Consider the following 26898-nt stretch of genomic DNA (forward strand, 5'->3'; position numbering starts at 1 on the left):
AGTTACCAGATTTGGTAGCCTTTTACATAAATCATTTTCTAGCCTGTTTAATTAAAACGCAGTGACAACAGCTGAAGAATGAATAAACACTATAGTTCTGCGCGTATTTAAATAAAATATTACATTCTGCGATGTTCATGTGAACGCCAGCACACACTAATGCACGGACTGCTGATAACTTTGCTTGAAAAAAACGTGACAGGGGGACTAGATATATCTGAACTATTATCATCAATTAATTACATTGATTACCTTTTTACTCTACTATTCTTCTATTGTACCTATTTATCTACATATTAACAAAATGCATATTCAAAGCAGAGTTGGGCTTAATCTGTAAATTTGCAGGAGAGTTTAGAAAGAAAAAAAAAATTCAACTAGCAAGAGAAAAAGAAAATACCTTTATTTCCTTACATCTTAACCATCCCCCTACTAAACTGTGAACACTCAGTACCTGACCAGGCAATATATAAATTGAACTGCATACCAACATATCAAATCCAAATTAAACAATATGTACACCGATTCATTATTCTAAAATGAATAGTGACTGATTCTAATTCAATATTCGGTTTAACATGCCACTGTCGACCGTGCCTATCAATCAGAACACAGCCACATACACCCCAGGTATTTGATCTTAGTTGCTCATTACTGTATCTTGACTAGGCAATGTAGGCTATCTGCCCCTAGGCTGCCAGTAGCGGGTCTCTGATTGCGGATAGTTTTTTCTTTGCCACTCATTGTTAGAGCTACTGTATACATATTATCCAATATAGCTCTATATATGTATATCTATCTATATCTATAATATACATTTTAATGTTACTGTTCTCTTTCTTCTCATGTCTTCTGTACCACAACTAATGGATTACAGAAGCCACGTTGCTGCTACCGTTTACTTCTCTTCCTTTGTGAGATGGAATTCAAAGTGCCTGCTCATTCTAGGTTGAGTGTGAACTTACTTCGCAGTCTCTTGCGGTAAGAAGATTGGGATGCGTGGCCGCAGAACAGCCTGCACGTGGCAAAAAGAGGTTAGTGTGCCTGCTTCTCCACACAGGGCCAAACTTCATTCCCAGAAAAACAAAAAATTCCTGAAGAATTTCCTACATAAAAGGTTTTCCTGGTGTTTTTAACATTCCAACAAAGCCTCACAAAGGGCCAATCTCTGCATATGTATCCCGTGTGAAGCGATGAGTCGGCCCTGTTTAATTCCTACTTAAATTAAAAGATGGCATTCAACAAATTTCACAGATCTAGCATTTTTACACATTCATTTTCAAACAGACTTGTATTCTGTGACCGAAATAAGTTAATGCAGACGTAAGAAATGAGGTACGCAATAATAGTAAAAAATATTACATTTGTTTACTCACAGACTTGTTAAAACTTTTAATGTCTTATGTACATTATATATTGTTAACATAATTATGCAACAAGTAGTATATATATTACGGCCATTGGATACAGCCCATTATATGCAAGAAAAGTCTTTGAACAGCAAATATGATGTATGTTTTATTCTATTTACAATGCATTTGTTATAAATATAGTACATCATTTATTGAAAAGCATACTTTATTATACCGAGGCGATCAACTCAATAGTTAAATGTAATAAAGTGAATAACGCTATTTAGATAACAATGTAATGGTTGTGAAATAGTGCATTCAGTACTGAGATGAATCAAAATGTTAACAAAACGGGAAGCAAAACTATTGGATTTTAAGTTTCTATATGGACACAACTGTGTGTTTTAAATATTTCGCCACCCTCAAACAAATGTGTAGCTAGGTCTGAAACGAATGTGAAATCTAAGAAGTGCAAATGACAGTAACACCTTTCAAAACGGGAGTCCAGGATAACAAAATTCCTTTAAACACGTTAAACTGTTCAAACCACGTTCAATATACCTGAAAGGTAAGTGCCCAACAAGGACATTTAATATCTGCATTACATGTGCAGGAAATATAGATTTCCTTAGAGAGGGAAAAAAAAACAGATTTGCTTGATGACGACGAATAAAGGTCAAACAATTGTAATGTTTACCACTGGTTGCTAAAGGATTTCTTGCACATAAGACACCAAGAAGAAACATGTATTTTTCTTCTCTATTATCTGAAAGTAACAATGTATTATTAAAACACACAATTCAGATCCATTCCTTTAAGTTGAATTTTAAGAGAAAAAGCATTCAAGCATTATTAATAACAATCAGTGCTGGCATGGAGCTCTGCTGATTGGTTTCAAACAGAGTGACTTGGTTCGCAAGCTTGGCAAACACCCTAGGAGTCCCGAGGTTGTAGATTCCTGTATGAATGAAACAAGCCTGTAGCTGCAGACTGAAGACTTGATGGCTTTTCAGCTGACTTTTATACTGGGTTTGCCCAAGCCAAGTGAAGGAACCATGGATTTCTAGGGATTCAGGGCTGCAGGAGAAAAGGAAGCCAAGTTTATGATGAGGTCGGGTAACAAAAATCATGTCTCGCTGTCTACAATAAGTAAATAAGATGCATAAACATGGTTATTGTGGAAATGTTAGACATAATGATGCTTTCTCTGGGAGTGGTTACGAGATCAGACAAACATTTAAGAATAAAGGGGGTTATGTATACAAAGTGCATCTTATATAAAGCCTTAAAATGTGTTCTTATTACAATAGCATGTCCCTGCAGATTTTGCTATTGTATTGGTCACCATGGTGATAACTCCAGCTTTCAAACTTTGCACATAAAACACCTTTTTATATGCATAATTCTATTAAGTAAGAAGATATGTTTTCCAGGGAAAATGATGTGAAGGACCCAATTTACACTTACCTTGTTGTCTTATGCCTGAGATCAACTATTACATCAACATCTGCCTGAGAACTATTGGAGAGCACAAGAGTAACTGGAACTATACAAAGGCTGTACATAAAAAGAAAAAAGAAAAACACCATTACTCAAAAGGTCTACAGTAAAAGCACAGAGAAGGCACAAATAAAACACTGCAAATACATTTAAGGTGTTGCAAATTATTTTTACCACCTGTTACTGTACAGCCTTAAGTCTTGGTTATTTCCACATACCTTTTCTGATGGAATGGATGACTAAAAGATTCTGGGTAGTGAAGGCTGGTTTTAATTAGATTTGAGAGCTGTTCTGTGGACGGCTTCGTGGTTACAGCAGTACTTTCTGGCCTGTTAAACTTCAACAGAACCATTTCTGGTTGCTCCTAAAATTGATAAAACAGAAAATAAATAAATAAAAAAGATACTGTTTACTGATACAATTTCCAAGGCACACAATCAATGAATTACAAAGATTAAGGCACTAATACAAAACAATTCTGTATTAACTAAAATCTTTATTAGAAAATTATAGGGACACTTGTTTATTATTTAAGTGATGGTGCAGATCCGGACATTGCTGGGACTGTTTTACAGGAGGATCAGTATACTTACGCTTTGAACATAAATACTGACTGAGTTAGGTACCTAGACAATAAGACTGTAAAGGTAGAGCTGTCTTTTCCTTCTGTACCAGTGGGCCTTAACATGTTAATTTTATTGACAATATTCCTTTTATTGTTGGATTGTTGGAGACTACTGGCACGCCATAAATAAAACTTAAAGGGGAAAGCAGTCCCAGGAAAACAATGGCCTTCTGACAAGGTCTTATTGTATTAGCAGTACAATAATAATGACACCATTATTTTTTTGTTCCAAATACCTAACTAATAGGAAAATCTGGAGATCAGAAATAAGTAACACTCAGTTGATCTGATAACATGTATTGCTAAGTAATTGTTACAGTTAACTGTTCGAAAGACAATGGGTGGCACACCTTATTAAATCAAACAATGAAATAGAGGGTTTTGGAAACAAAAAAAACTTTTTTTTTCATTTGACTTTGACGCTCAAAAATAGAAAATTTAAAACCCAAGAGAATTATTACCTGCTTTTGGGGAGAAGACAGAGCCTCCATCCCAACTGTGTGAAGTGTCACATGATGCTGGCCTTCCAAAATCAGCTGCTTGTTATCTTCAACAACATATGCCTGGAAAATACACGATATAGAGGCCGGTAACCGTTATTCAGAAATAATAACCGAGGTGACGTTTTGCTCTTCCATACAAACACTTATTTTGACTAAAGAATTTGTTTTGCCACAAAAAAACAAAACAAGTCTGCTGAATAATAATTTATATTATCTGGCAACATCTACAGGATTGTTAACTTAAAGAGACACTCCAACCATTGCATGCACTTTAATGTATATTAGGGCTGCAACAACTAATCGATAAAATCGATAATCGATAATGAAATTCGTTCCCAACGAATTTCATTATCGATTAGTTGAATCGATTATTATCGATTATAAAATGAGGGTTTTTTCAGAGCAAACGCTCTGAAAAATACCCCTTATTATATAATCCGTTTGAGTGACTCACAGCAGCAGCTTCTACTTACCAGTCCCTCCCTGTAATCACTGTGACAACTGGCCCCGCCCCTTTCCTTCTCCCAGAAGGCCAGAACCGCATGGCTGACACTCATCTAACTAAGTATAAAATTAATATTTGGGCTACTGAAAGTTAGGGGAGGTGAGGGTTAATTTAGGGGCAGTTATGGTTAATGGGGTGTTTAGGGTTAATTTAGGGGCAGTTATGGTTAATGGGGTATTTAGGGTCAGCTATGGTTAATGGGGTGTTTAGGGTTAATTTAGGGGCAGCTATGGTTAATGGGGTGTTTAGGGTTAATTTAGGAGCAGCTGCGGTTAATGGGGTGTTTGGGGTTAATTTGAGGCAGTTGTGGTTAATGGGGTGTTTAGGGGATGCTGTGGTTAATGGGGTGTTTAGGGTTAATTTAGGGGATGCTGTGGTTGATGGGGTGTTTAGGGTTAATTTAGGGGTAGTTATGGTTAATGGGGTGTTTAGGGTTAATTTAATAATGAGGACTGAGGGTTAATTTGATTAATTTAATAAAGTTAACTTAAGGTGCAGTTAGATATAAAGGGGGGTAGACTAAAGGGAATCTAAATCCTGGGGGCCGTGAAGATTAACCCAGTACTTATTTATAAAAGTATGGTGTCAGTGTGATGCGAACGGGTCTGTGACTCTATGAGGGGACTATGAAGGCATATCTGGGGAGGATGGAGTGACATATCTGGGGGTATAAGGCATATACATTATATAAGGCATATGTGGGGAGGACGGAGTGGTGTATCAGGGTGTATAAGGCATATCTGGGGTAGAGTGGTATGTCTGGGGAGGATGGAGTGGTGTATCAGGGGGTATAAGGCGTATCAGGCACAGTGGAATATGTGGGAGGCAGCGTGGAGTGGCATATGTGGGAGGCAGCGTGGAGTGGCATATGTGGGAGGCAGCGTGGAGTGGCATATGTGGGAGGCAGCGTGGAGTGGCATATGTGGGAGGCAGCGTGGAGTGGAATATGTGGGAGGCAGCGTGGAGTGGCATATGTGAGAGGCAGCATGGCATATGTGAGAGGCAGCGTGGCAAGCCTGGGCTCAAATGTGCATAAATTGGGGGGGCTGGTTGGGAAATAAAGACAAGAAATGCATTTTATCAAAGTTTTTTTTTTTATTCTGCTGTTTGTATTTAACATCGTTTGTTTATTAAATTATTTTAAATAAATGAAAAATTTACATTTATTTTTTTTATCCGATTAATCGACAAAATAATCGGCCAACTAATCGATTATGAAAATAATCGTTAGTTGCAGCCCTAATGTATATAATAGCTGAGTAGATCATTTTAATTTTAGTGGAGTGCGGATATATGCTACAGAATTCCCACATACGCATTTGCCCCTTAGCCTGCCCCCAGCTATTCTCCATGCAGGAGACATGTGCAGCCTCACACGTTTCCTCACACGTGATATACCGCCTGTCAGCTCCAGCGCTGGCTCTGCATGGTGGGGTTTTATCGAGAGCCCGGGTGCAAACATGGAAAGTGCTCCTATTGAATTCACAACGGGAACACTTGTCTGCTATTGATCGGCTGCTTCCAGCAATAATCGTTGGATCACAGAGGACGACAACGACTGCGGCTCTGCAGTGTTTGGATTTTTTTGTATTTATATAAGAATATATACTAATGTACTCAAAGTACTTAAGTACCCATACGTCTTTAGTGTCAAGTACCGTAAATTGTGCATTTAAGCAAGTACTTGAATGGAAAATATAAAAAGAAGCCAAAGGATTGAAGCAGAAGACATCTTTAATGGTAGCAATGCATCCTTGCTCTGTGAATTACACACACTGAAATTGTTTCCCTCACCTTGCATGCAAATCGGACTTAAATTAACATGAACACCATCACAATGAACTTCAGAGATTTAAGTCTTCCTTCTTCACAACATGTATGTGCAAAATTACAAGCAGCAGTGCTGTTATAGTTAAACACCACTAAGATTTGGTTAAAATAATGATTTTTTGAATCTATTGCATTTTGTGTTCTCATTCAATCTACAGATTTTGGTTATTTATTTTTTTTTTTCTTACCTTCCACAATACAATGATATTTAGGTTAACTTCACTGCACTTCTGTATTAAACGAACAGCCTCATCGTGTGTTGACTTCCCAGATGCCGCTGTGGCTGCCGGCGGACTTTTCTTACACTGCGTGGATAGCGAACTTCGAAAGAAAAAGTCCGCGCATGGAGTGGTCGAGCTTATTATCTGCAATATTACAAAAAACTGCGTAAGACTCAAAGAAGAAGGCGTAAGGTCAATAAGTAAAATGAATCAACAGCCAAAAAAAATATTAAAACTCGATGGTAACTATCACAAATTTTTTACGTCTTTAACGCCATCTCCACACGGGAACACGTTAGCGGTTGGAAACCAAGCAGACAAAATAAATAAAAACTTCACAAGTGTTCCTGAAACAGTCTTGTGCATAGAAAAATTAAGAGTATTACAGTTCAGACATGCACATATCACAATTACAGCTGACCTTATTGATAGTTACATCGAAAAGGCTATTTCTAAATAAAACTATGCATGATGGGGTAATTTATATAGGTAAAAAAACAGTTGGTCAGTTACATCAATAACTTGGACAAACATACATAGGTCAACATAGGGAGTGAATTTGAGATGGTAATTTGTTTATTGCATCATTACATTGCTTCCTTCTCACGGTTCCATTGGGTATAATACATGTGTATGTAATGTGCATGGCTATGATCTGCATACCTGTTCATTTCCCAAAATGATGTCACCAAATGTGTATCTTTCTGATGACGGTTCAGCATCTAAAAAGATGAAGCATGATATTCTAATAAATATACCTTGATTTCAATATATAACACTGGAGCCACATAACCATGTATAAGGCAGACACACAAACACATTCATAAAGCAGAATCTTACCTAGAGAAGATTTGCATCGCACTGCTTTGAAACACATTTTGACCCTCTCTCTGCTGGTTAGTTTAGTATCTAATATGAAAAAATGTATATATTAAGAATGAAGAAAAGGATCCTAAACTACTAAAAACATTGAAAATGTAAGAATTGCATTAAACATATTACATTGAGTGTCTCTTGAGCTGAAGGAAATAGTCATTTATGCCAAGAAGATATTAAAAGTCATGGGTCTATACATATTTTCAGTGCATATCTCATATGTTGTTAATATTTGTATACCTTTATTTTTAGTGGGATTCACAGACTTCTGCAGCTTCCAGTTCTTGCTGCTACTGGATACTTGAACAATATGAAATTCTTTCACACCTGCCTCGCTCTGAAATAAAAAGCAGAAACATGAACAGGTAGAACAACCAGCAACTAATAGGCTTTTTTGGTCATTCTCTGTTACGGTAACAGAATTGTGTGCAGACGCGCCAACAAAATGGGGCAGAGACAGAGGAAGACATTCGAGTTAGGAGTACAACCTGTTTGAATGTCATATTCAAAGCATTTTGCAAATGTATAAACACACTTTTAACACGAGTAACTGAAATACTTACTGTGTTCATGTTTTCCACATCCACAAACACAAGCATATTTCCACCTTTGCTTTCTTCATCCTCCAGCGTATTACTTCTGGAGACAGAGGCCCGGACATTCAGCGACTTACTTGTACATATCACTGCGGTGTGTCTTAGGACCCTATGTCTAAAGAAACAGAACAATGATAAGGCAGATGTATAAATTAAGATGAAAAAATATTGTCTTAGAAATAGCTACTTTTTCATACCTACAAATTTTGGAAAGCTTGCGTATGTCTATTTGAAATTTACCCAAAACTACACATTAAACTTTTTTTAATGCAACCGTGCTACCTTGTTCCCAAGTATCAGTTTCTGCCGGTGTATTGTGACACGCATGCGACCACTCATGACATCACAACGCACGCAACATTTTACGTTACAAAGGCCTGCATTTCCTCCACCCCCTGGAGAAATATTTTTATATTTTGTAGAGCTTTAGGATGCTAAACATCCTGGAACTGAAAGGAAGTCAAAGGGTTTTAAAGACGTCATGCAATATTGATCAAATATGTTAGAAAACACTGACTTTTCAAGGTACGGCTTATTCATAACAAACTAAATGTGTGACCTTATCTGGTAATAAAACCATAAAAGAAAAACACATTACAGAAGGTTTGTGCTGGGTTTATTTAAGTGCTAAACACCTAACTTGTTTCATACGGACGCTAAATCCATTAACAAATTCAGTCAAGGTCAGAAAATTACTTTGAAAATTTCAGTTAGAAAAATAAAACCAAACATTCGTAAACAGGCCATGTATAACTAATGTGTGAGCCTGGTTTTTTGGAGTTAAAATAATAATAATAAAAAAAAAAATTAAAACATTTTTCTCAAACATTATCAGAGATAACAGCAAACATGAGCTGAAAAAGGTTGAATAAACAAGGTTAAGGTAAATGAACGAATATAAAAAAAATCTCTTTATGAGTAATGATAGATCCTCAAACATTTGAGCTATTCCAATGTCACCATAAGGAACATGTGACTGCGGATAATAAAATAATAATAATAGTATTATCTCACAGTATTATCCAATTATCTCTGTACAACGAGATTAAAAAAAAAAACATTTAACACAAAAAGACAGGATGATGTAAATAAAACTCAAATGAGGATTTATTCACACCAAAGCTGTTTATATAAACTCATAATATGTTTGTAAAGGAAAATGTAATTTAAGGGATATTTTAATTAATCTGAAACCCAGGACAGCATCAAGAAGGACATAACATTTTACAGGAAGCATGAATGGCACTTGGTATGCTGATTACAGCTGAAGCAATAAAAAGCTAGGTACATCCTTAATTCATTAAATATTAATAAGCTTACTTTATAAAAGTAGAAATAAAAATGGATTCAACTATTCTATGCTTGGACATTCCAAAAGTTTTCTAGTTAGGTTTGATAATATTGTCGTTTACTTAAACTTCCAAGAATCTAATGGATTAATGAGGTATTTGAATTTTTATGACAAACACCATGCAAGTAATATTAATGCAACAAAATGTAGTAGATTTTATGGTTACTTTATAAATAAACTTACCGCATTCTCAACTGTTTTTCTAAGCTTTCGTAATAGAACACAAAATTGATCTCATGAACTCCCTCTTCATCCGGACCACGTAACCACAAAGGAAGTTGGACTGATGCACCAGGGGCAAGGACCGAGTCTGTTAGAGGAATATCAATTACCTCCGGTTGGCTTTCACCACCAACACCAAAGTCTACTGGAGCAGCAGATGAGGTTAACATTGTGCAGCCAGAGGTAGAATCGGTAACAACAGTCTTATAAGCACTGCAGTTCATCGAAGCTGCTGGACTTAGTGGAGTCAGTGCGGCCGTATTGCTGCCAAACGTAAAAAACTCAGGTCTTTTGGAAACAACCCTTAGTCCCGTTAGAGGACAATTGCTCACATTTACAAATTCAACGTGGGCTTTTCTGATTTCTCCACAAAGCAATCCAGTTGGAAAGTTAATAAAGTACACCTATTGAAGAAGAAAAAATAAGAATCTAAACTGCATCACCACTGTAATAAAGTCTTTGAGATCCTAAAAACAACACATTTAATGGGCGACGCATCACAGTCTTAAGTAGCCTTAAACGGCCTTAGCAATTAGTTTCCCCTACAAATGTGATCAAGGATAAATGGTCCTTAAAACAAAATCTTGAAAGCTAAACTAGAGCTATAAGTGATGAAGCTAGGCAGAAGGTTAAGTTCCTAGATTTAAACTCAACAAATATTAGAAGTAAATGGATACAGAATATGAGTGTGAGATGTACCTCCAACAAAGGCATCTGTGGGACAATTATTGGATCCAGTCGACGATCAGGTCCATACTGAATAGATGTTTTTTCCTCTTTTGTACTATTCAGTCGAGGACCTTGTATTTCCAGATCCTGCCGACCTCTAACTGAAACTCCATTTGATGTAAATTTACCTGCAGAAAAAATACAACTCCTAAGACTGTATATCTTAAATGTATGCATATATTTCATTGTAAACTGCCAGCTGAGTGCCACTATATAGATATATAAATCGAACAAAGTCCATAAAGGTATTAGCAGTTACCAGTGTGGATACACTTTATCTTCTCTTAAACGGCCCAGTTAACAAACAAGCCGTCTTCTCCATTAAATGCCATATGTAATTATGAGCATACAGTATATAAAAGCACCTTGCAATATCTACTTCAAGCATGCATTATTAAAGTTCAATCCCAGTAAGCATCTAATGCAGGCATGTCCAAAGTCCGGCCCGCGGGCCAATTGCGGCCCGCGTTCCGGACTGATGCGGCCCCCAAGTGAGCCACGGGACTTGGCGTCATCAGCCGGGGCAGGGAGAAGGAAAGCGCGAGATCTGGGCTTTCCTTCTCCCTGCGCCGGCACACACAGCCACACACAGCCACACAGCGGTGGGCGCGGCTTCAGTGTTGTGTGCCGGGATCTGACAACAAACCCCGGCGCACAACAGCTGTTGCCGCGCGGATCGCAAGGGAGCAGTATCGGAGGTATTTACCGGACATCCGGCTTAAAATCACTCAAGGGAGCCGGATGTCCGGTAAAGACCTCCGATACTGCTCCCTTGCGATCCGCTCGGCAACAGCTGTTGTGCGCCGGGGTTTGTTGTCAGAAACCGGCGCACAACACTGAAGCCGCGCCCACCGCTATCCGTGCCCTCTGAACCCCGTGGCCTCGGAAGAAGAAGGAAGAACTGAAGAAGAAGAGGAGCGAAGAGCAGGAAAAGGAGCTGTAAGGAGAAAAGAGGAAAGGTAGGAAAGCATACAGTGAGAGTGGATTGGTGTATGTGTGTGGATTGGTGTATGTGTGTGGATTGGTATATGTGTGGATTGGTATATGTGTGGATGTGTATGTGTGGATTGGTATGTGTGTGTGGATTGGTGTATGTGTGTGGATTGGTGTATGTGTGTGGATTGGTGTATGTGTGTGGATTGGTGTATGTGTGTGGATTAGTGTATATGTGTGGATTGGTATGTGTGTGGATTGGTATGTGTGTGGATTGGTATGTGTGTGGATTGGTATGTGTGTGGATTGGTATGTGTGTGGATTGGTATATATGTGTGGATTGGTATATATGTGTGGATTAGTGTATGTGTGTGGATTGGTATGTGTGGATTGGAATGTGTGGATTGGTATGTGTGGATTGGTGTATGTGTGTGGAATGGTGTATGTGTGTGGATTGGTGTATGTGTGTGGATTAGTATATGTGTGGATTGGTGTGTGTGTGGATTGGTATGCGTGTGGATTGGTATATGTGTGGATTGGTGTGTGTGTGTGGATTGGTGTATGTGTGTGGATTGGTGTATGTGTGTGGATTGATGTATGTGTGTGGATTGGTGTATGTGTGTGGATTGGTATGTGTGTGTGGATTGGTATGTGTGTGTGGATTGGTATGTGTGTGTGGATTGGTGTATGTGTGTGGATTGGTGTATGTGTGTGGATTGGTATGTGTGTGTGGATTGGTGTATGTGTGTGGATTGGTGTATGTGTGTGGATTGGTGTATGTGTGTGGATTGGTGTATGCGTGTGGATTGGTATGCGTGTGGATTGGTGTATGCGTGTGGATTGGTATGCGTGTGGATTGGTAAATGTGTGAGAGTGATGGGTGTTATGCTGTACCATTTCCAATGTATTTTTCATTGGTATGTGTGTGTGGATTGGTATGTGTGTGTGGATTGGTGTATGTGTGTGGATTGGTGTATGTGTGTGGATTGGTATGTGTGTGTGGATTGGTGTATGTGTGTGGATTGGTGTATGTGTGTGGATTGGTGTATGTGTGTGGATTGGTGTATGTGTGTGGATTGGTGTATGTGTGTGGATTGGTGTATGCGTGTGGATTGGTGTATGCGTGTGGATTGGTATGCGTGTGGATTGGTAAATGTGTGAGAGTGATGGGTGTTATGCTGTACCATTTCCAATGTATTTTTCATTATATAATTATGCTCTAAAGTACATCATAACGCCCATCACTCTATACTGTTCTATACAGTGGCAGAGCTGGGAGACAGAGGCCTTGCACCCCCACGCAGGACTCCTGAAAGGTAAGTGAACTTCAAAGAGGGAGAGGGTAGATAGTTAGGAGGGGTAGATAGGGAGAAGGGAGTGAGAAGGGGTAGATAGGGCAGAAGGGAGCGAGAAGGGGTAGATAAGGCAATCATACTCCTATCATGCCAAGTCTGCGACTGCCTCCTGGAATCTGGGTATGCCTGGGCATGATAGGAATGTGATTGCTGTTAACAATTATATATATATATATATATATATATATATATATATATATATATATATATATATATATATATATATATTGTTATTTAATTGTTTTGTCCTATTTTGGTGTGTTACTTACTTTAAATAAAAGTGTTAGATTTTTTTTATGGTGTGTGTGGGGGGTCATATTCAGTTTCGGCCAGGTAGTTTTAAAGTGTGTGTGTGGGGGGGTGCCACATACAGGATCTGCCCTGGGTGCCAAATACTCTAGGTACGCCCCTGCCCTCCCCTACACAATTTCTTCATCAGATGCCCTTGTGGCTGTGTGTGCCGGCGCAGGGAGAAGGAAAGCCCAAATCTTGCGATCTCGGACGTCGCTAGATTTGGGCTTTCCTTCTCCCTGCGCCGGCACACACAGCCACAAGGGCATCTGATGAAGAAATTGTAGGCAGTGGCGGAACTACCGGGGTCGCGACTGCGACCGGGCCCTGGAGTTCTGCCAGTCAGGGGGGCCCAAGGGGTGCTGAGCGGTTGCTGAAAAAGGAGAGTGAGAAAGGGATAGATGTGGTATGCCGTTTTCAATAAACGTTGCATAAAATAGTTAATTTGCATTTCATTTTAATGGTTCAGAAAATGTCAGGCAAAATGGTCGGCCCTCGCACATGTTCACCTCATCAAATCTGGCACTCTTCGAAAAAAGTTTGGACATGCCTGATCTAATGCAACAAAGGCTGAACTGGCCCTGTACAATGCATAGTTAAATAAACAAGCTTTTGTGTCTCCCCACATAACCTAAGCATTATGCAGGGTGACATCAGTCAAAAAATTGAAGCACATTTAACACAAGCCTGTGGTTTAATCAATAAACCCAAATGTATCTCATCAATACAGCTCACAAAATATCCACATACCCTAATAACTTACAGGAAGAAAAAAGGAATCAAGAATATTTAAGTGCGAGGAGAAATCTCTCTCTAACAATATAATGTAGAAATCTTCTATAACCAGAGCTGCCATTAGCACGTGCTTACCCGCTGGTAAACTGCTGGCCGGTCCATCCACGGTGCCAATATACGGAGTAGTGCTAAGATTATAGACAATTCCCAGAATATGCAACTCCCCACTTTGGAAGGGAAATAATTTCAGTCTTGCCTGTAAGAATGGGAGAGTGGCATCTTGTATATTAGTCAAACATTAATGAAACAGAAGGAAACAACCTAGAATATACCAGACAGTACTTGCATCTATGCATGCTTTAGAGTACATATTACACTTTAAAAAATATATATATATTAGGTGCATACTATGTATTTGCACAATACTCTTGGAGGCAAAGCTATTATTTTTCAAAGAAAAACATTTTGCCAATTACAAACATTTGGGTGTTGCGACTTGGAGTTATGAGGATGACTGATCATGGCTCGAGGAGTTTTTAAGTATTTGTACATGTGTCGATGTAAATTTAGACTGCATCGAAAGGTCTACTTGCTATTTAGGCAGGTGGCCATATAGTGTGCTTTACAAGCGACATGCCCTAACCAGATATTATGATGATTTGAGGATATCAAATGCACCATATAGTAACATTATAACGGTTTTCCACGTCTGAAAACAGCCTGCCACCAAGTTCTCAGTAATGAATGTTATTGTATCAGGAATAAAATCTTTTACTTCGGAGATTAAACAAAAAAAGGCAAAGTGTACTTACAATTTTTGTTTCTTCACTGTTAATTAAAAATTCACTTATTTCTTCAGTTCCAATGACATCACTGACACATTTTCCCTGTACAAGTAAATATGGTTTTAATGGAACGTGGTAACAACATTAAAAACACACACTGCATATTGAAGACCTCAGCCTCTTAGGGCCCTTTAGTCTGCATCCCTGCAGTTTTTTTTATTGGAACAATGCTCCCATCCCTCAGCCTACTTAGCAAAATGTCACGCCAATGGCACAAACGGAACATTACTGGATATACTGCTTAACCCAGCAATAAAATGAAAACGCACTGGGACCAGTGTGCAGCTGCATGTCCTACTGCCTGTATACGTGGGCACATGGGTTTGCACACATACAATCAGCACTCCTGGCAGACAGCTATTGGGCATGTAAGACGCTGACAAAATTGCAGAAGGAGAGCTACCACAAAGCAAACCTGGTTTTTGTTATCTCCAACTGGTGATTTTTAATGAGATGTATTCAGAATCAGAAATGTAGTTGCCAAGGTCTACAAACTTAACCAGCATAGTCATCGGTAAAAGAAAGTCTACAAAATACTTAATCAAAGCAATAATATCAAGGATGAAGTAAAACCAGAGAAAGAATAAGGCTGACTACCTTTGTGCTCAAATCATTGGTGATGGGTTCTTTTGGTTCTCCAACAGAATTTTGGATAATCTCGCTTGGCTGGAATTTCCACAACAGAGATAAATCGGTTAACAAAAGTGGAACCTTAAGAGGATTCTTGAAGGACACCTCCACAGTTATTGGCTCTGTTGAAATAGGAGAAATAAAGATCAGTTTTATCTGGAAAATATTTTTACAATGCCTTCGACTGGTTATGTTTGTAAGCCTGACAGCAAGTTTGTAAATTACCATCTATTTCTTTAGAAGCTCTAGTCCCTTAAGATAATGGGTTGATACATTAAAGATCCTGATGTTAAGAGTATTTTTCACTTACAAGTATGGCAAAAGGGTACATGAATTAGTTGCATAATCATGCAAATTATGGGCATCTTGGCACAATAAAATGGTATGAGGACATTACGTGGAAGCTAATAGTTAGGAGGATACTTCTGGCATAATCTATCCAAGAAAACCATGAACAAAAATAAAAAGAATTAAGTGTAAAACATCATGATCCATTGTATATTGAAAGTAGCACTAGTGAGGTGCCTTTGTTGATAATCAATATAGAGTCTATTATGGCCATAACAGAAGTAGTAGGTGTCAATGAAGAGAAGCTCTCCATGTCAGGAACCATTTATGAAATAAAGGTGTCCACATATTTTTATTCTCAGTATGTACCGACAAAAGTTCTTAGGTTAAATGTATTACCTTGTACAACAGCTAGAGGAAATTTGGAGTTGTCAGAGTTGCTACCTAAACAATACTGCGTTGTTTGAAAATTCGGAGGCAGGACTCCTCTATTAACTACAGATACGACAAGTTCCTCCAACTCCTTCCATTGTTGTGATGATTCCCCATCATATTCTTGGTCAAGGCTTACATGCGTGGCAGCTTGCTTCTCACCTGTAACGTTACAGAAGCGCACATAACTAATGAATGTTTTTGTTATCAGGAATGTACTTAATATGTCTTTTTATATTTCTACAGCTTTGGCTTATAACATTTGAATGGGCCATATGGTTCTACATTGTATTGGTTGCTCCTGATGTTACATGAAACAAAGCAAATTATATATAAAATAAAATTATGACAAATACTCTTTATGTTAGGGTATTGTGTAAGATTTTCTCACAACAAACACGGATTGTTTATACATGACGTCTGCATGGTGCATTGAAATTCATACTGCTATATGCTTGATGAAAAGCATACTAAATCAGGGCTGGTCTGGGACGGGTACCAGCAATTCACAGCAGCCGGGCATGAGGAACTACCGAAGCGGCATTGGGAAGGGGACTATATATTCAAGATAGAGCTGAGGCATTAACACATTAGTGAATATGTGCACGCTGACCAGGCACAGAGAGGACATCACTGCTGCGCTAGTGTGTGCGCATGAACAACAAAGAATGGGTAGCTGAAAATTTGCTGTGCTACGTTTCACATAACTCCCAGAAAAACACAATAAAGAAATACTTAGTTCACAAAAGTAGGTGCACCAAAGGTGTGTAAATGCTGGAATTCTTATGGAAATGTGTATTCTTCCCTATATTGTGTTGCTATAGTGTATCTACTGCAATAAAATCATATTTTATGCTGTATGTTGTGTAGTTCAAACACACAGGCTGCAGCTATGCTGATGCATGAAGTTTAGGGGGACAGTGTGAAACAAAACCCAGCTGTGTGACTTTATCCAACACGGTGTTTAAAACTCAAAGCAAAATATTTTTAATTATTTCTATTATATATTATGTATTATTTTAATGCAGCTTCTCCTTTAAAAGTATGGTAAACTCTTTGAACCTAAAAAAAACAACTATATTAATAATTCTGTAGACAAAGGAAAAAACTGAGGGAAAGCATTAGCCTATCCTTGAGATAAAAAATACCATAGTGTGGGTGAAGGACAGCTTGTACAGAAGTTCAGATCCTACCGAAGTCACTTAATGGATAACTGAGTCATCGTACATCACGTACAGAATGCACCAAATTAGCAACAGGAGGTTTGTTACTTACGCAACATAAAAGCTTCTACTTTATCTTACTAACCATCCTATTTTTTTGTAAATAAAAATGTACCGGAGTAGGGGGCCCTAGATTCGGAATAGGAGTAATCTCATAGAAAAAAAATTAAAGACTTGCCAGATCACTGTATTTGTACTTAATATCAGTATTTAATTATATTGTTTGAATAATCACAAACGCAAAAACAGTGTTCAGGACAAACAAATGGTAAAACCAAAAATTCATGTTCTGAAAGTAGACCATCGATTGATCTACCAAGTATCAGCATGAGGACCTTGCCAAGCCTATGGTGAGTTGCTAAGGGCAGCCTTGGTAGGAATCATGTTCAATTATTAATTTTTGAGCCCAGCAAGAATCCTAGATTCAAACCAACTTCTACTCAAGGAGTTATCTAAATTAATTGTAAAGAATGGGCTTGTAAGAAGATCCCATGACCTTATAACAAACCTTCATGTTACCAACAGAAAATTCACATAGATTTTTATATTTACAAGAATTTTTTATATATTTTTTATATTTGAACAGAATTCAAACAGTACAAAATGATTATTTTGAATATGTTTAGCATGCTTATTTCCAATGCATTAATTTGAAATTGGCACTGACCTTCAGCTGGCCGCCTATCATGCCCAAAGAAGACTCGAGTAGCTGAGCTATTGATATATGGCAAAGGGAGCTGAGGTAAAGGGCTCTCAGGAGATTGTGGACATACATTCTGAGAAGAAAGAACAAATGCATGAAACATACAAAGAATATAGTATTAATAAATATATATATATATATATATATATATATATATATATATATATATAAACACAATGCACATGGCATAACTTCTCAGTCATCTTTCATGTAACATATTCTGCAATAGTAAATCTCAGCCAGAGCGCATGCACCACTTGTCTATTGAAGGAAAAGTTGTTAGATCACAGAAAAATCTTTTGTCACATCATCAATACTCTAGTACAAATGTGTGATAGGGAAAATAATTACATTCCTACTTCTCATTATATGTGTGGTTTCCCCTGCTTTGCTGAATTTAGCAATTTCGTTCCTAAATGCAGCACTAGAATCATTGACTGTCCTTCTCAAGTAATCATTAATCATGCCATGCACAAGTCATGTCCAACAATACAAAGCACGGATAACGTCTCTAATTACCTTATAGACATACAGGTACTCCCGAAGAAAGGCTCCTTGCTGTGATGCAGGTTGCTTGCTGTCGTTAATTAAAATATGCCTGAAGGCAGAGGCCGCATTTTCGAGCTGATGGAGAGTATACGACTGCCGGCCAATAGTAAAGTTAATGTGATCTTCTGCTAGGGACCAACCTTTCCCCTTGTAGACCTGCATGGACTGGCAGTAACAGCGTAAAGCATGTTTCTTCTAAAGCAAAACAAAAAAATGTGATTAGTAGTACAAATGCTTGAGTGATAATGACATGATTAGATATAGTCTGTTGAAGACGTTTTCTTTTAAAGACACAATTGGAAATCACTTCAATGTGGGGGGCAGGGCCGGCCCTACAATGGAGCCGACTGGGGCAATTGCCCCAGGCGGCACTTTAGAAGGGGCGGCACTTTGCCGCCCCAAGCGCTTTTTTTTTTTTTTTTGAAGCAGAGGAGAGAGAGGGGCACCGAGTGGTTTTCGCTTACCCGCTTGGCGCCCCTCTCTCTCCTCTGCGGCGAGTCTCCCTGTTTGGTCTCGGTGCCGGCTTTTAATGCAGAGCGCCGGCCCTCAGCATTACAAGCCGGCACCGTGGCAGTGCAGGGAGACTCGCCGCAGGACTGTTTAAAGGTAAGTACCGGGAGGGGGGTAGATTATGGCGTTGGCGAAGTTTAAAATGCCGAACCCCCCCCCGCCGACGCCGGGGGGGGGGTGCTGCATTTTAAACTTCGCCCCAGGCGGTGTTAAGTCTTCGGCCGGCCCTGGTGGGGGGGTTGCCTTTTTTCAGAACAAACTAAGTCTACTGAATTATCAAGCTACATGGAAAGCTAATAAAACAATATTTCTGTAGTAATTACCGATTGCAGTATTGGCTGTGTATAAGAAACATCACCGACCTTCCCCACAAGAGACTCTGAAATGGATTGCTCTATACAATGTATTAGTCTCTACAGCTGTAACCTCCATATTTTTATTAACAATCCTTAATGTAATGCCACTGCCATCATCACTAGCAAATCTGAAGAGTCCTTTGATATTGGAGCACTATTTATGTTTGTTTCAGCATGGTGCATTTAAATATTGCTCATTTTATATTTTTTTCTTGAGTTCATAAATACCAGACCTTCCATTGTAGAGGTTAATATTTCAGGCATGAGAATCAATGTTAATATGAGTCCTTCTTGCAGCTTTAAATAAAAGTTGGTTCATGAAGCACTTTATTTTTTATTTATTTATTTATTTTATTTTTTTATTTTTTTTTTAAGAGGCCTTTTGCAAACATTGTGGTTTAACAACTTTAAAAAAAATAGTCTAAAATAAATATATTCCACACATTTCTTAACATAAAAGGGCAGTAGAAACAGGGCTTTGTGTTTTCTATTTACCCTACACGCATAAACACAAAACCCCTAAGACAATAAGTACAATCTTCCCCTATACTACAACTAGAAAGTACTTGAACAAATAAGGGCTCACTGTGTTGAGTGGTCCAAGTTATCTTGTAGTTATAAGTAAAAGTCATCTCACCTGTCCCGCTTTGTTAAATCGATGGCCAGCAAGTATCATGTGGAAAGCAAATTTCCTCACCATGGGATTCTTCATGTTAATAAAGCAGTGAGCAGCTTGCTCTAAGAGAAGGGCGCTTCGAAGATCTGAGTCCTGAAGGTTACAGAAATCGTATTTTAAAACACGTCCTCTAAAATGTTTTTTTTAAGGATTGCTTTACAATGTCCCTGCAAGGCACACACTATAAAAGATGGATTGCATAATAATGATAATTTTACCCCCTTTCAGGAAAGGGTAAGCACAGTAAAACATTTCCGAAACGTCTTAAAAAGTTATTTTAAAGGGGAAATAAATCCCTCTATGGTCTATATCTTAGACTTTTCAATTGACTATCGATTAACATACAGATAGCATACATGGTTATCTTTGGTGGTATGAACTTTCATCAATATACTGGTACATTCCATGTACTCACCTCGCTTGTTAGACGTATCAATAACGCAGCTGCATCCGAGTATTTTGCCTGACTTTTTAAAATTTCAGAGCTGAGCAGGACACACCTTTCTGCTAGAACCATGTTCCTATGGTGAAGAAAATGCCATTTGATAATATTAAGAAATAATCAATGGACGTTTCTGCTAATTTAAAGCCCCTAAATACATGTACGAATTAAGAAGGAAGCTACCCTATAAGAAAAGTTTTACTAGTTAATATTATTCACATGTAAACAATTTTTCATATATTTCTTGTTTTTATTTCCTTTTATTTGCCAACCTACCCCCCCCCCCCCCCCATTTATGCACATCTGCCCCCAAATATGCCTTATACACCCTATATGCCACTCTGACCCCAGATATGCCTTATACCACCCGATACGCCTTATACACCCCTATATACCACTCTGCCTCCCTGATATGCCTAATACCACCCTATATGCGACTCTGACCCCACCCCCCAAACTTTCCAATGCATCCCCAGACTTCCCATGTGCTTCAGACTCCCTGCTCTCTAGTGGGGGCAACTGGTGGACGTCTGTGCGCTGCACGTAAAGGACAACCTCTGCTGCTACCCAACACTTCTGCTAGGGCTTCTATGACGGAGCACCGGAAAGTCATGTCAGGCCAGTGCTGCATTACAGAATCCCCGCATCGCACGGCTGCCAGAGAGGAAGATCCAGGTTCCTGCAGCGCTGCAGGGGATCTGAATCTTAGTCTTATAGTTCAATCTCTATTTGAGGTCTGATTATAAGACAACCTCGAATATAAGACAAGAAAAAACCTTGTCATATTCGAGAAAATACGGTAATACCGAACTTAGAGAGAAAATGTGCTTGTGACTTTGATTTATTAAGTGAGTAAAAGTACATTTTTAAATATTTTGAAAGTATAATGCAAAGATTTCTCCAAGGGTAATATACTAGTATTCTTACTTGCATATATCTCTGTATGTCTGGATAGCAGTGTCCATATAATGAGCAGGATAGGGTCTTGGTGCACCAGGCTGAAGAAATGCTGACACCGCAGCCATTTCCTAAAAAAAAAAAAAAAAAAAACCCACCGAAATTAACACAATATTATGTTAATTTAATTCACATAGTATAAAGTAAAAATCAAAATTCAAGGATTAAAACATTTGAAGGACAAAAAGTGCTTAATGTGTATAATTTGAAGTCGTGTATGTAACTGCAGATGCCTGGATAGAAATATCCTACTTTAATATGCATTCTTTAAAAAGTTTAAAAGGTGTCACCAATCAGTGGCAGGAAAGCACCCACACTGAAAACAACGGGACTGCATACAAGGCGTCAGACCACTGCGACGTTACTTAGACATCAATGGAGCTGACTGGCGGTAAGTGGATCACGTGCTAGGAGATGTGTTCTCCTGCACAGAAAAGGGCCAAAACATATATGGAGCTGTTCTGTAAAATGGTCCCATGCATTTGAAAATGGGACACCAAATACATTTCAAGGGACCTCTCCACTATCATATCTATTAACGTGCATATGATAGCTGGAGTGTCTTCAATATTTGTTCAGACCCCAAAGTACAGTATGTTCACAAAACCTTTGCGACACGAGAATGAAATGATCTAAAGTTTATAACGTTTTAAAATATAAACCATAAAACCTTTCCAACCTGCTTGAACCTATTAAAAGTTTGTAAATTGTCGCACAAGAGCAATCTTAAAAAATTTGAAGGTGATTCTTACCAATGAGCCAGCTGCATAAAGCATTGCTTGGTCACTCAGGAAATCCTTCTTGGCCGTGTGATAGCAGCTATATGCCAGATCATAATGTTGGACTAAAAAACACAAATCTGCCATTTTTCTAATTTGAAGCTCTGGAGCCTCTGGTGGATATCTGATGAAATATAAAAAGAAAATAAACGCTAGATGTGCATTACAGTTGTTGTGCTTTAATAAGTTTAAATAGTTTGAATGGAATTCTTTGAAGCCCCAAGCTTCGTAAAACTCAGGCCATGGTGAATAACCTCTACAGACATATCCCTAAATATTAACTGAATATGCATTACACAAAACGAGGGAATGAATCCTACAACATCAGTGATGTAACAGAATAGGTTTATAAAGCAGGTAGGGATAACCTTATTGCACTTTCGGGACCTAAAAACAGCTCAATACAACATATTTACCTTTGACTACATTTACAGACTTTCCAATACATTCTAATACCACAGTCAGCAGAAGACAAGGACATAACCTGATATACACTGTGAAACCAGATCTTCTCTATAACAAAACCACTGAGTGAATGAATGACGCAATTCAAGCATTATAGGCTACAAAAAGAGTAACTAATCTGATCAAATAATAGACATAAAAGTATGTGTTGTTTTACAACAGACACTAAAACAAATACATTCATTATACAGACGAGTCTCATAGTCCTGCAGCAGCTGGAGGGCCGCACGTTGGACGCCCCTGCTCTAGAAGTTAGTAAGAAACGCATAAGAAACATAACCAAAGCCATTACTAGAAAGTCATCATAAAAGAAAAAGGCTACTTACAACAATCCTGAGGTATTTTTAAGTTCAGCAATGCTTTTCTCTGGCACCTTACTGCCACTGAACCATTTTTTAGTGGCAGAAAACAAGGACCGACTCAGTCCTTTTCTGGATATTAACTGAAAGGAAAATTTCAACACAACGATGAGCCCATCAAATAATTGTTTTAGTAAACTATTTTGAAGTCGAAAATTATTTTTTTTTTTAAATCTTGTTTTAAATAAATATATGAAGGAGCATTTCATTCAGAACATGTATGTTTAATCTGATTCACTATAATGAAGCACTAAAAGGTGCTGAAAAGAACGTACTCAATGAATAAACCATTGGAAATATTACTCCTATTACTGCACCGAAAGTACTGTAAGCACTTCACTGACCAATGGGGAAAAGGGCAAGGCTGCACCTTAAGGTAGACTACTTGGGGGGGGGAATGAAGTCTTTTACAACAAACAGGGAAAAAAAACATTGAAAGACGGAGAGAAGGTTTAACTGACCTGATCGTTTAGCTGGCGAATTGTTTTTTCTATGTGTGGTAAAAGTCCTCGGATTGTGAACTCCTGGATGAACTGCCTAATGCGATCGTGGTCAGTCAGAGTTAAACATGTTCCATGTGGTGTGCCACAACCTGACTTCTTCGTCTCATTGACCAAGCCAACAGATTTACTATTATCAAGACCATCACAACCACTAAAGTCATTAAGCTGGTCAAGCTGAAGGGGGTGCGCTTTAAAATTATTTGATAAAGCTTCTGCTAAGAAAAATATAGGAATTATGTTTATTGTACTTTGAGTAAAAATAAATAAATACATATGCACATTTAACAGTTGAGCTCAGATATTGGAATGGAGGCTTAAACTTCCTTCCTCCATACCACCTTTTATTGAAGGTGTGTTACTTCACAGATGCACAACGTATATATTTATATGATGCAGGATTAGGCACATGCATGCATGCCCAGTTTGTTAATACTTATACAAAGCCAGAAATGCAAGAATTTCCACAGGAAGTTGTAGACTTTTGCGAAGGGATTAAAACATGGACAATAGAGTCTATGCTAGTAAAATCGGAAAGAATGAAATGATGTATGGTATTGCAAAAATTGCGTTTTAGGCTGCACATCTGGAATAATGTTTGGTATGTTGCTTATAATGAGGCCAATATGATTTTGTACATTAGTGGGAAAAGTTAGGAAGATCAACAACTATGGTTAAAATGCAGTCAATTAAGTCATTTTTGCAGTCCTTTCAGTTTAGGCCCAAAACAAAATGCTATAGTAGAATTCTCAGACAGGACCTTCTTATTAATTTAATTAATTTACCTTTCATAGAGTGCTCCAAGCCATCCACTGATATTACATGTTCCAAATTCTTGTTTGATACAACTGGAGAAGTACCATCTTCAAAGGACTCCTAAAGAGTAGAACACAATGATACTATTTACATCTAGTGTCCCTCAACTCAACTATAAGTTTTCCAAGGAGGGTTGGTGGCCTTGGGAAGATGGGAGTGCCTACTTAGGGGAAGCTGAGTGCAGCAGCCCAAGACACAATGGGAGACCTACTTCAAATGTCACTACCTTCTGGCTAATTTAATATACACACCTGATTCTGGATGCTATTTTTCTGGACATATTGACTCCAAGGGTCAGGAATCTGCTCATCGGCTACTTCACCGGATGTTCGAGAATTGATCTTTAATAAATAGCAGCCTTGAGTCCCATATCTTTGAATCATATCCTCGTAAATTGAATCAGCCCTTGATCGAAACAAAGATAAAACAAACAAGTTTAATAAGCATTGAAACTATAAATAAATCAGGTAGCCAATTGAGATCTTGAAAGGACAACTCTGTTTTTATAACAATCTATATGTTTTTGAAGATCAGAAGAGCGCTGCACACAACTCCATAAAGATGTTCATATGTACATATATAATCTTAAAATGCTTTTTTGATTAATAGAGTGACTTTCAATTTAACATGCAATTGGTATTTAGTCTCTGTTGTGTTGCTCCTCAATGGATCCGATACAAGAAAGATCTTGCTGGTTCTATCTCTTGATTAGTTTACAGGCTATGTTACAGCCAGCGAGCGGCCATAAGAATTTGTATCATCACATGATGGGATGCGTCTTGCACAGAAACAATGCTTAGAACCAGGGCTTGGCTGTACTTTGATACGTATGAAACTGTATATTAAAGAACTGCTGATGAAGGGTCACTTTTGACGTGAAACTTGACCGGTGCTCTCTTCCAGTTTCATTTATATTTTGGAGTGTGGTACATTTTCAGTTATTCAACTTACTTTAAAGGAATTCAAGACAAAGCACTTAACTTACCTCTGCTCATCTCCACCGCTGACATCATGCAACAGAACGTAGTACTTGAGCGTGTTCGGTGTAAACCACTTAGGGTAGGAATAATCATTGCTGTGCTGAATTCGATGCTGCTCTTGTGATAACTTAAGAAACTGTTCCACGGGTTCCGGTTCATGTGAAGACACTACTAGCATACCTAATAAACATTGTTAAGGAAACTAAAACTAAAAACACTGGCGATGCGCATTTTATTGTTGCTGTACAATAAGAATTGTGTGGGATTTGTACATACATATTTTGCTTGTATAAATACACACTACTGTTCAAATGTTTGGAGTCACTTAGAAATGTCCTTGTTTTTGAAAGAAAAGCATTTTTTTCCATGAAAATAGCATCAAATGGATGAGAAATATAGTGTAGACGTTGCTAATGCTGCCCTTTATCAGCAGCCATCAACACCTGTGTTCCAGTTGGACGTTGTGTTCGCTGATCCGAGTTTAAGTTTAAAAGGTAATCGGTCATTAGAAAACCCTTTTGCAATGATGTTGGGGAGAGAAAAAAAATAAGCTCTCATACAATATAAAGAAATAACACAGAGAAATACACCACTGAACACAGGTAACCATGTTACGGCCTAGACAAATGCATAATATTTGCAACGTAGGCTTAGTTGATCGGCGCGTCCTCATTAGCTAGCTTCACTTTTCATTTTAATAGCTACATTTATTACTCGACTCATTTACCCAAAGCCCCGATGTCGTTAACCGAATGGTGACAATTGGTGACAAAACGCTGAGCTTTACTTTTGTTTCAACTGCATTTCCAAGCTTTCAGGAACATTGAATCCTTGTTGAAACTTTTTATACAACACAGTGATTATTGATTTCTGTACATCAGAACCTGAAACGTGTTAATGTGCTTTTTGTGCCACATTTTATAATCTATTTAAAATATTTGTCATGAAAGCAATGCATAACAAAAACCCAGCCATATGATGTGAAGAGCAGGGAATGCGCGATAACATTTCTACAACTCATTTCATACAAAAAAACTCATCAAAATGTTCAAAAAGGCTTATTTCTTAAAATGTGCAAAGGACAAAAACAGCATAGATAACGGTGGAAAGGATACACGCCAAATAGTGGTTCAGGAATTCGTGATCTGATGCTGGCATGCACTGAAAAAAGGTCTCTCGATAAGACTCAAACCATGCCGTAGTTGCTACAAAATACACAAAAGTAAAACAGATTACATAAACACTGTGCTGTTATAGTAAAAGTGACTGGAGACCAAATTTGATCAACAAAAAGTATTGGCTTATTCACATGTTGACAATTTTCTATAACTGCATGGGGGTGACTGGCTTCCACCAAAGGCTGATGAAGAGCGATAGGCTTAATAGCTTCTGCCATCAACATAAAATTGTACGTACACAAGGACAAAAAAAAAACATGTATTTTAGTAGTTGTTGACTTTAGGTCTTCTTTGGCAAGCTTGAGAAACTAAAACAGAAAAAATAGGACAAGAGAGAAAAAACTCAATGTAACCACTATTTAGTTTGTTTCTAATTAAGAAATCCAATTACATGTTTTGCTACATATTTGCTGTAGAGTAAATGATAAACATGGGTTACACAGACACGGAACAAATGATGAAGCAATTAGATATCATCATTTGCAGCCAACACTGGGTCAGTGTACATATTCAGTGCTTGTTACAGCAAGTATTCCTCTATTTGGCCAAAGCACTGAGCTGTAACCACTGCACAGTCACCCGTCCC

At 38.2% G+C, this 26898-nt stretch overlaps 1 protein-coding gene across 4 annotated transcripts in view; it reads right to left on the reverse strand.

Moving 5' to 3' along the window:
- Positions 1-1346: 1346 nt before the first annotated feature.
- TRAPPC8 (trafficking protein particle complex subunit 8) overlaps positions 1347-26898 on the reverse strand; it is a 31552-nt gene continuing 6000 nt past the window's right edge. For 2 of the 4 annotated variants that reach the window (XM_053466366.1, XM_053466364.1), the window contains 27 exons: positions 26250-26339; positions 25140-25314; positions 24406-24559; positions 24124-24214; positions 23300-23553; positions 22806-22921; positions 21988-22138; positions 21206-21306; positions 20252-20357; positions 19798-19929; positions 18265-18489; positions 17710-17818; positions 15787-15981; positions 15067-15221; positions 14437-14511; positions 13760-13880; positions 10281-10438; positions 9543-9985; positions 7976-8123; positions 7653-7749; positions 7377-7445; positions 7200-7258; positions 6504-6680; positions 3939-4040; positions 3071-3216; positions 2820-2909; positions 1347-2429 (listed from right to left, as the gene is read on the reverse strand). In XM_053466366.1, the coding sequence (XP_053322341.1) occupies positions 2195-2429; positions 2820-2909; positions 3071-3216; positions 3939-4040; positions 6504-6680; positions 7200-7258; positions 7377-7445; positions 7653-7749; positions 7976-8123; positions 9543-9985; positions 10281-10438; positions 13760-13880; positions 14437-14511; positions 15067-15221; positions 15787-15981; positions 17710-17818; positions 18265-18489; positions 19798-19929; positions 20252-20357; positions 21206-21306; positions 21988-22138; positions 22806-22921; positions 23300-23553; positions 24124-24214; positions 24406-24559; positions 25140-25314; positions 26250-26339 (3974 nt within the window). In that variant the 3' untranslated portion in view covers positions 1347-2194. Of the gene's footprint in view, positions 2430-2819; positions 2910-3070; positions 3217-3938; positions 4041-6503; positions 6681-7199; positions 7259-7376; positions 7446-7652; positions 7750-7975; positions 8124-9542; positions 9986-10280; positions 10439-13759; positions 13881-14436; positions 14512-15066; positions 15222-15786; positions 15982-17709; positions 17819-18264; positions 18490-19797; positions 19930-20251; positions 20358-21205; positions 21307-21987; positions 22139-22805; positions 22922-23299; positions 23557-24123; positions 24215-24405; positions 24560-25139; positions 25315-26249; positions 26340-26898 lie in introns of all 4 variants that reach the window. The other 2 variants (XM_053466365.1, XM_053466363.1) reach the window with 1 other exon arrangement.

This window comes from Spea bombifrons, chromosome 5 (genome assembly GCF_027358695.1).
Source record: "Spea bombifrons isolate aSpeBom1 chromosome 5, aSpeBom1.2.pri, whole genome shotgun sequence".
NCBI lineage: Eukaryota > Metazoa > Chordata > Amphibia > Anura > Pelobatidae > Spea > Spea bombifrons.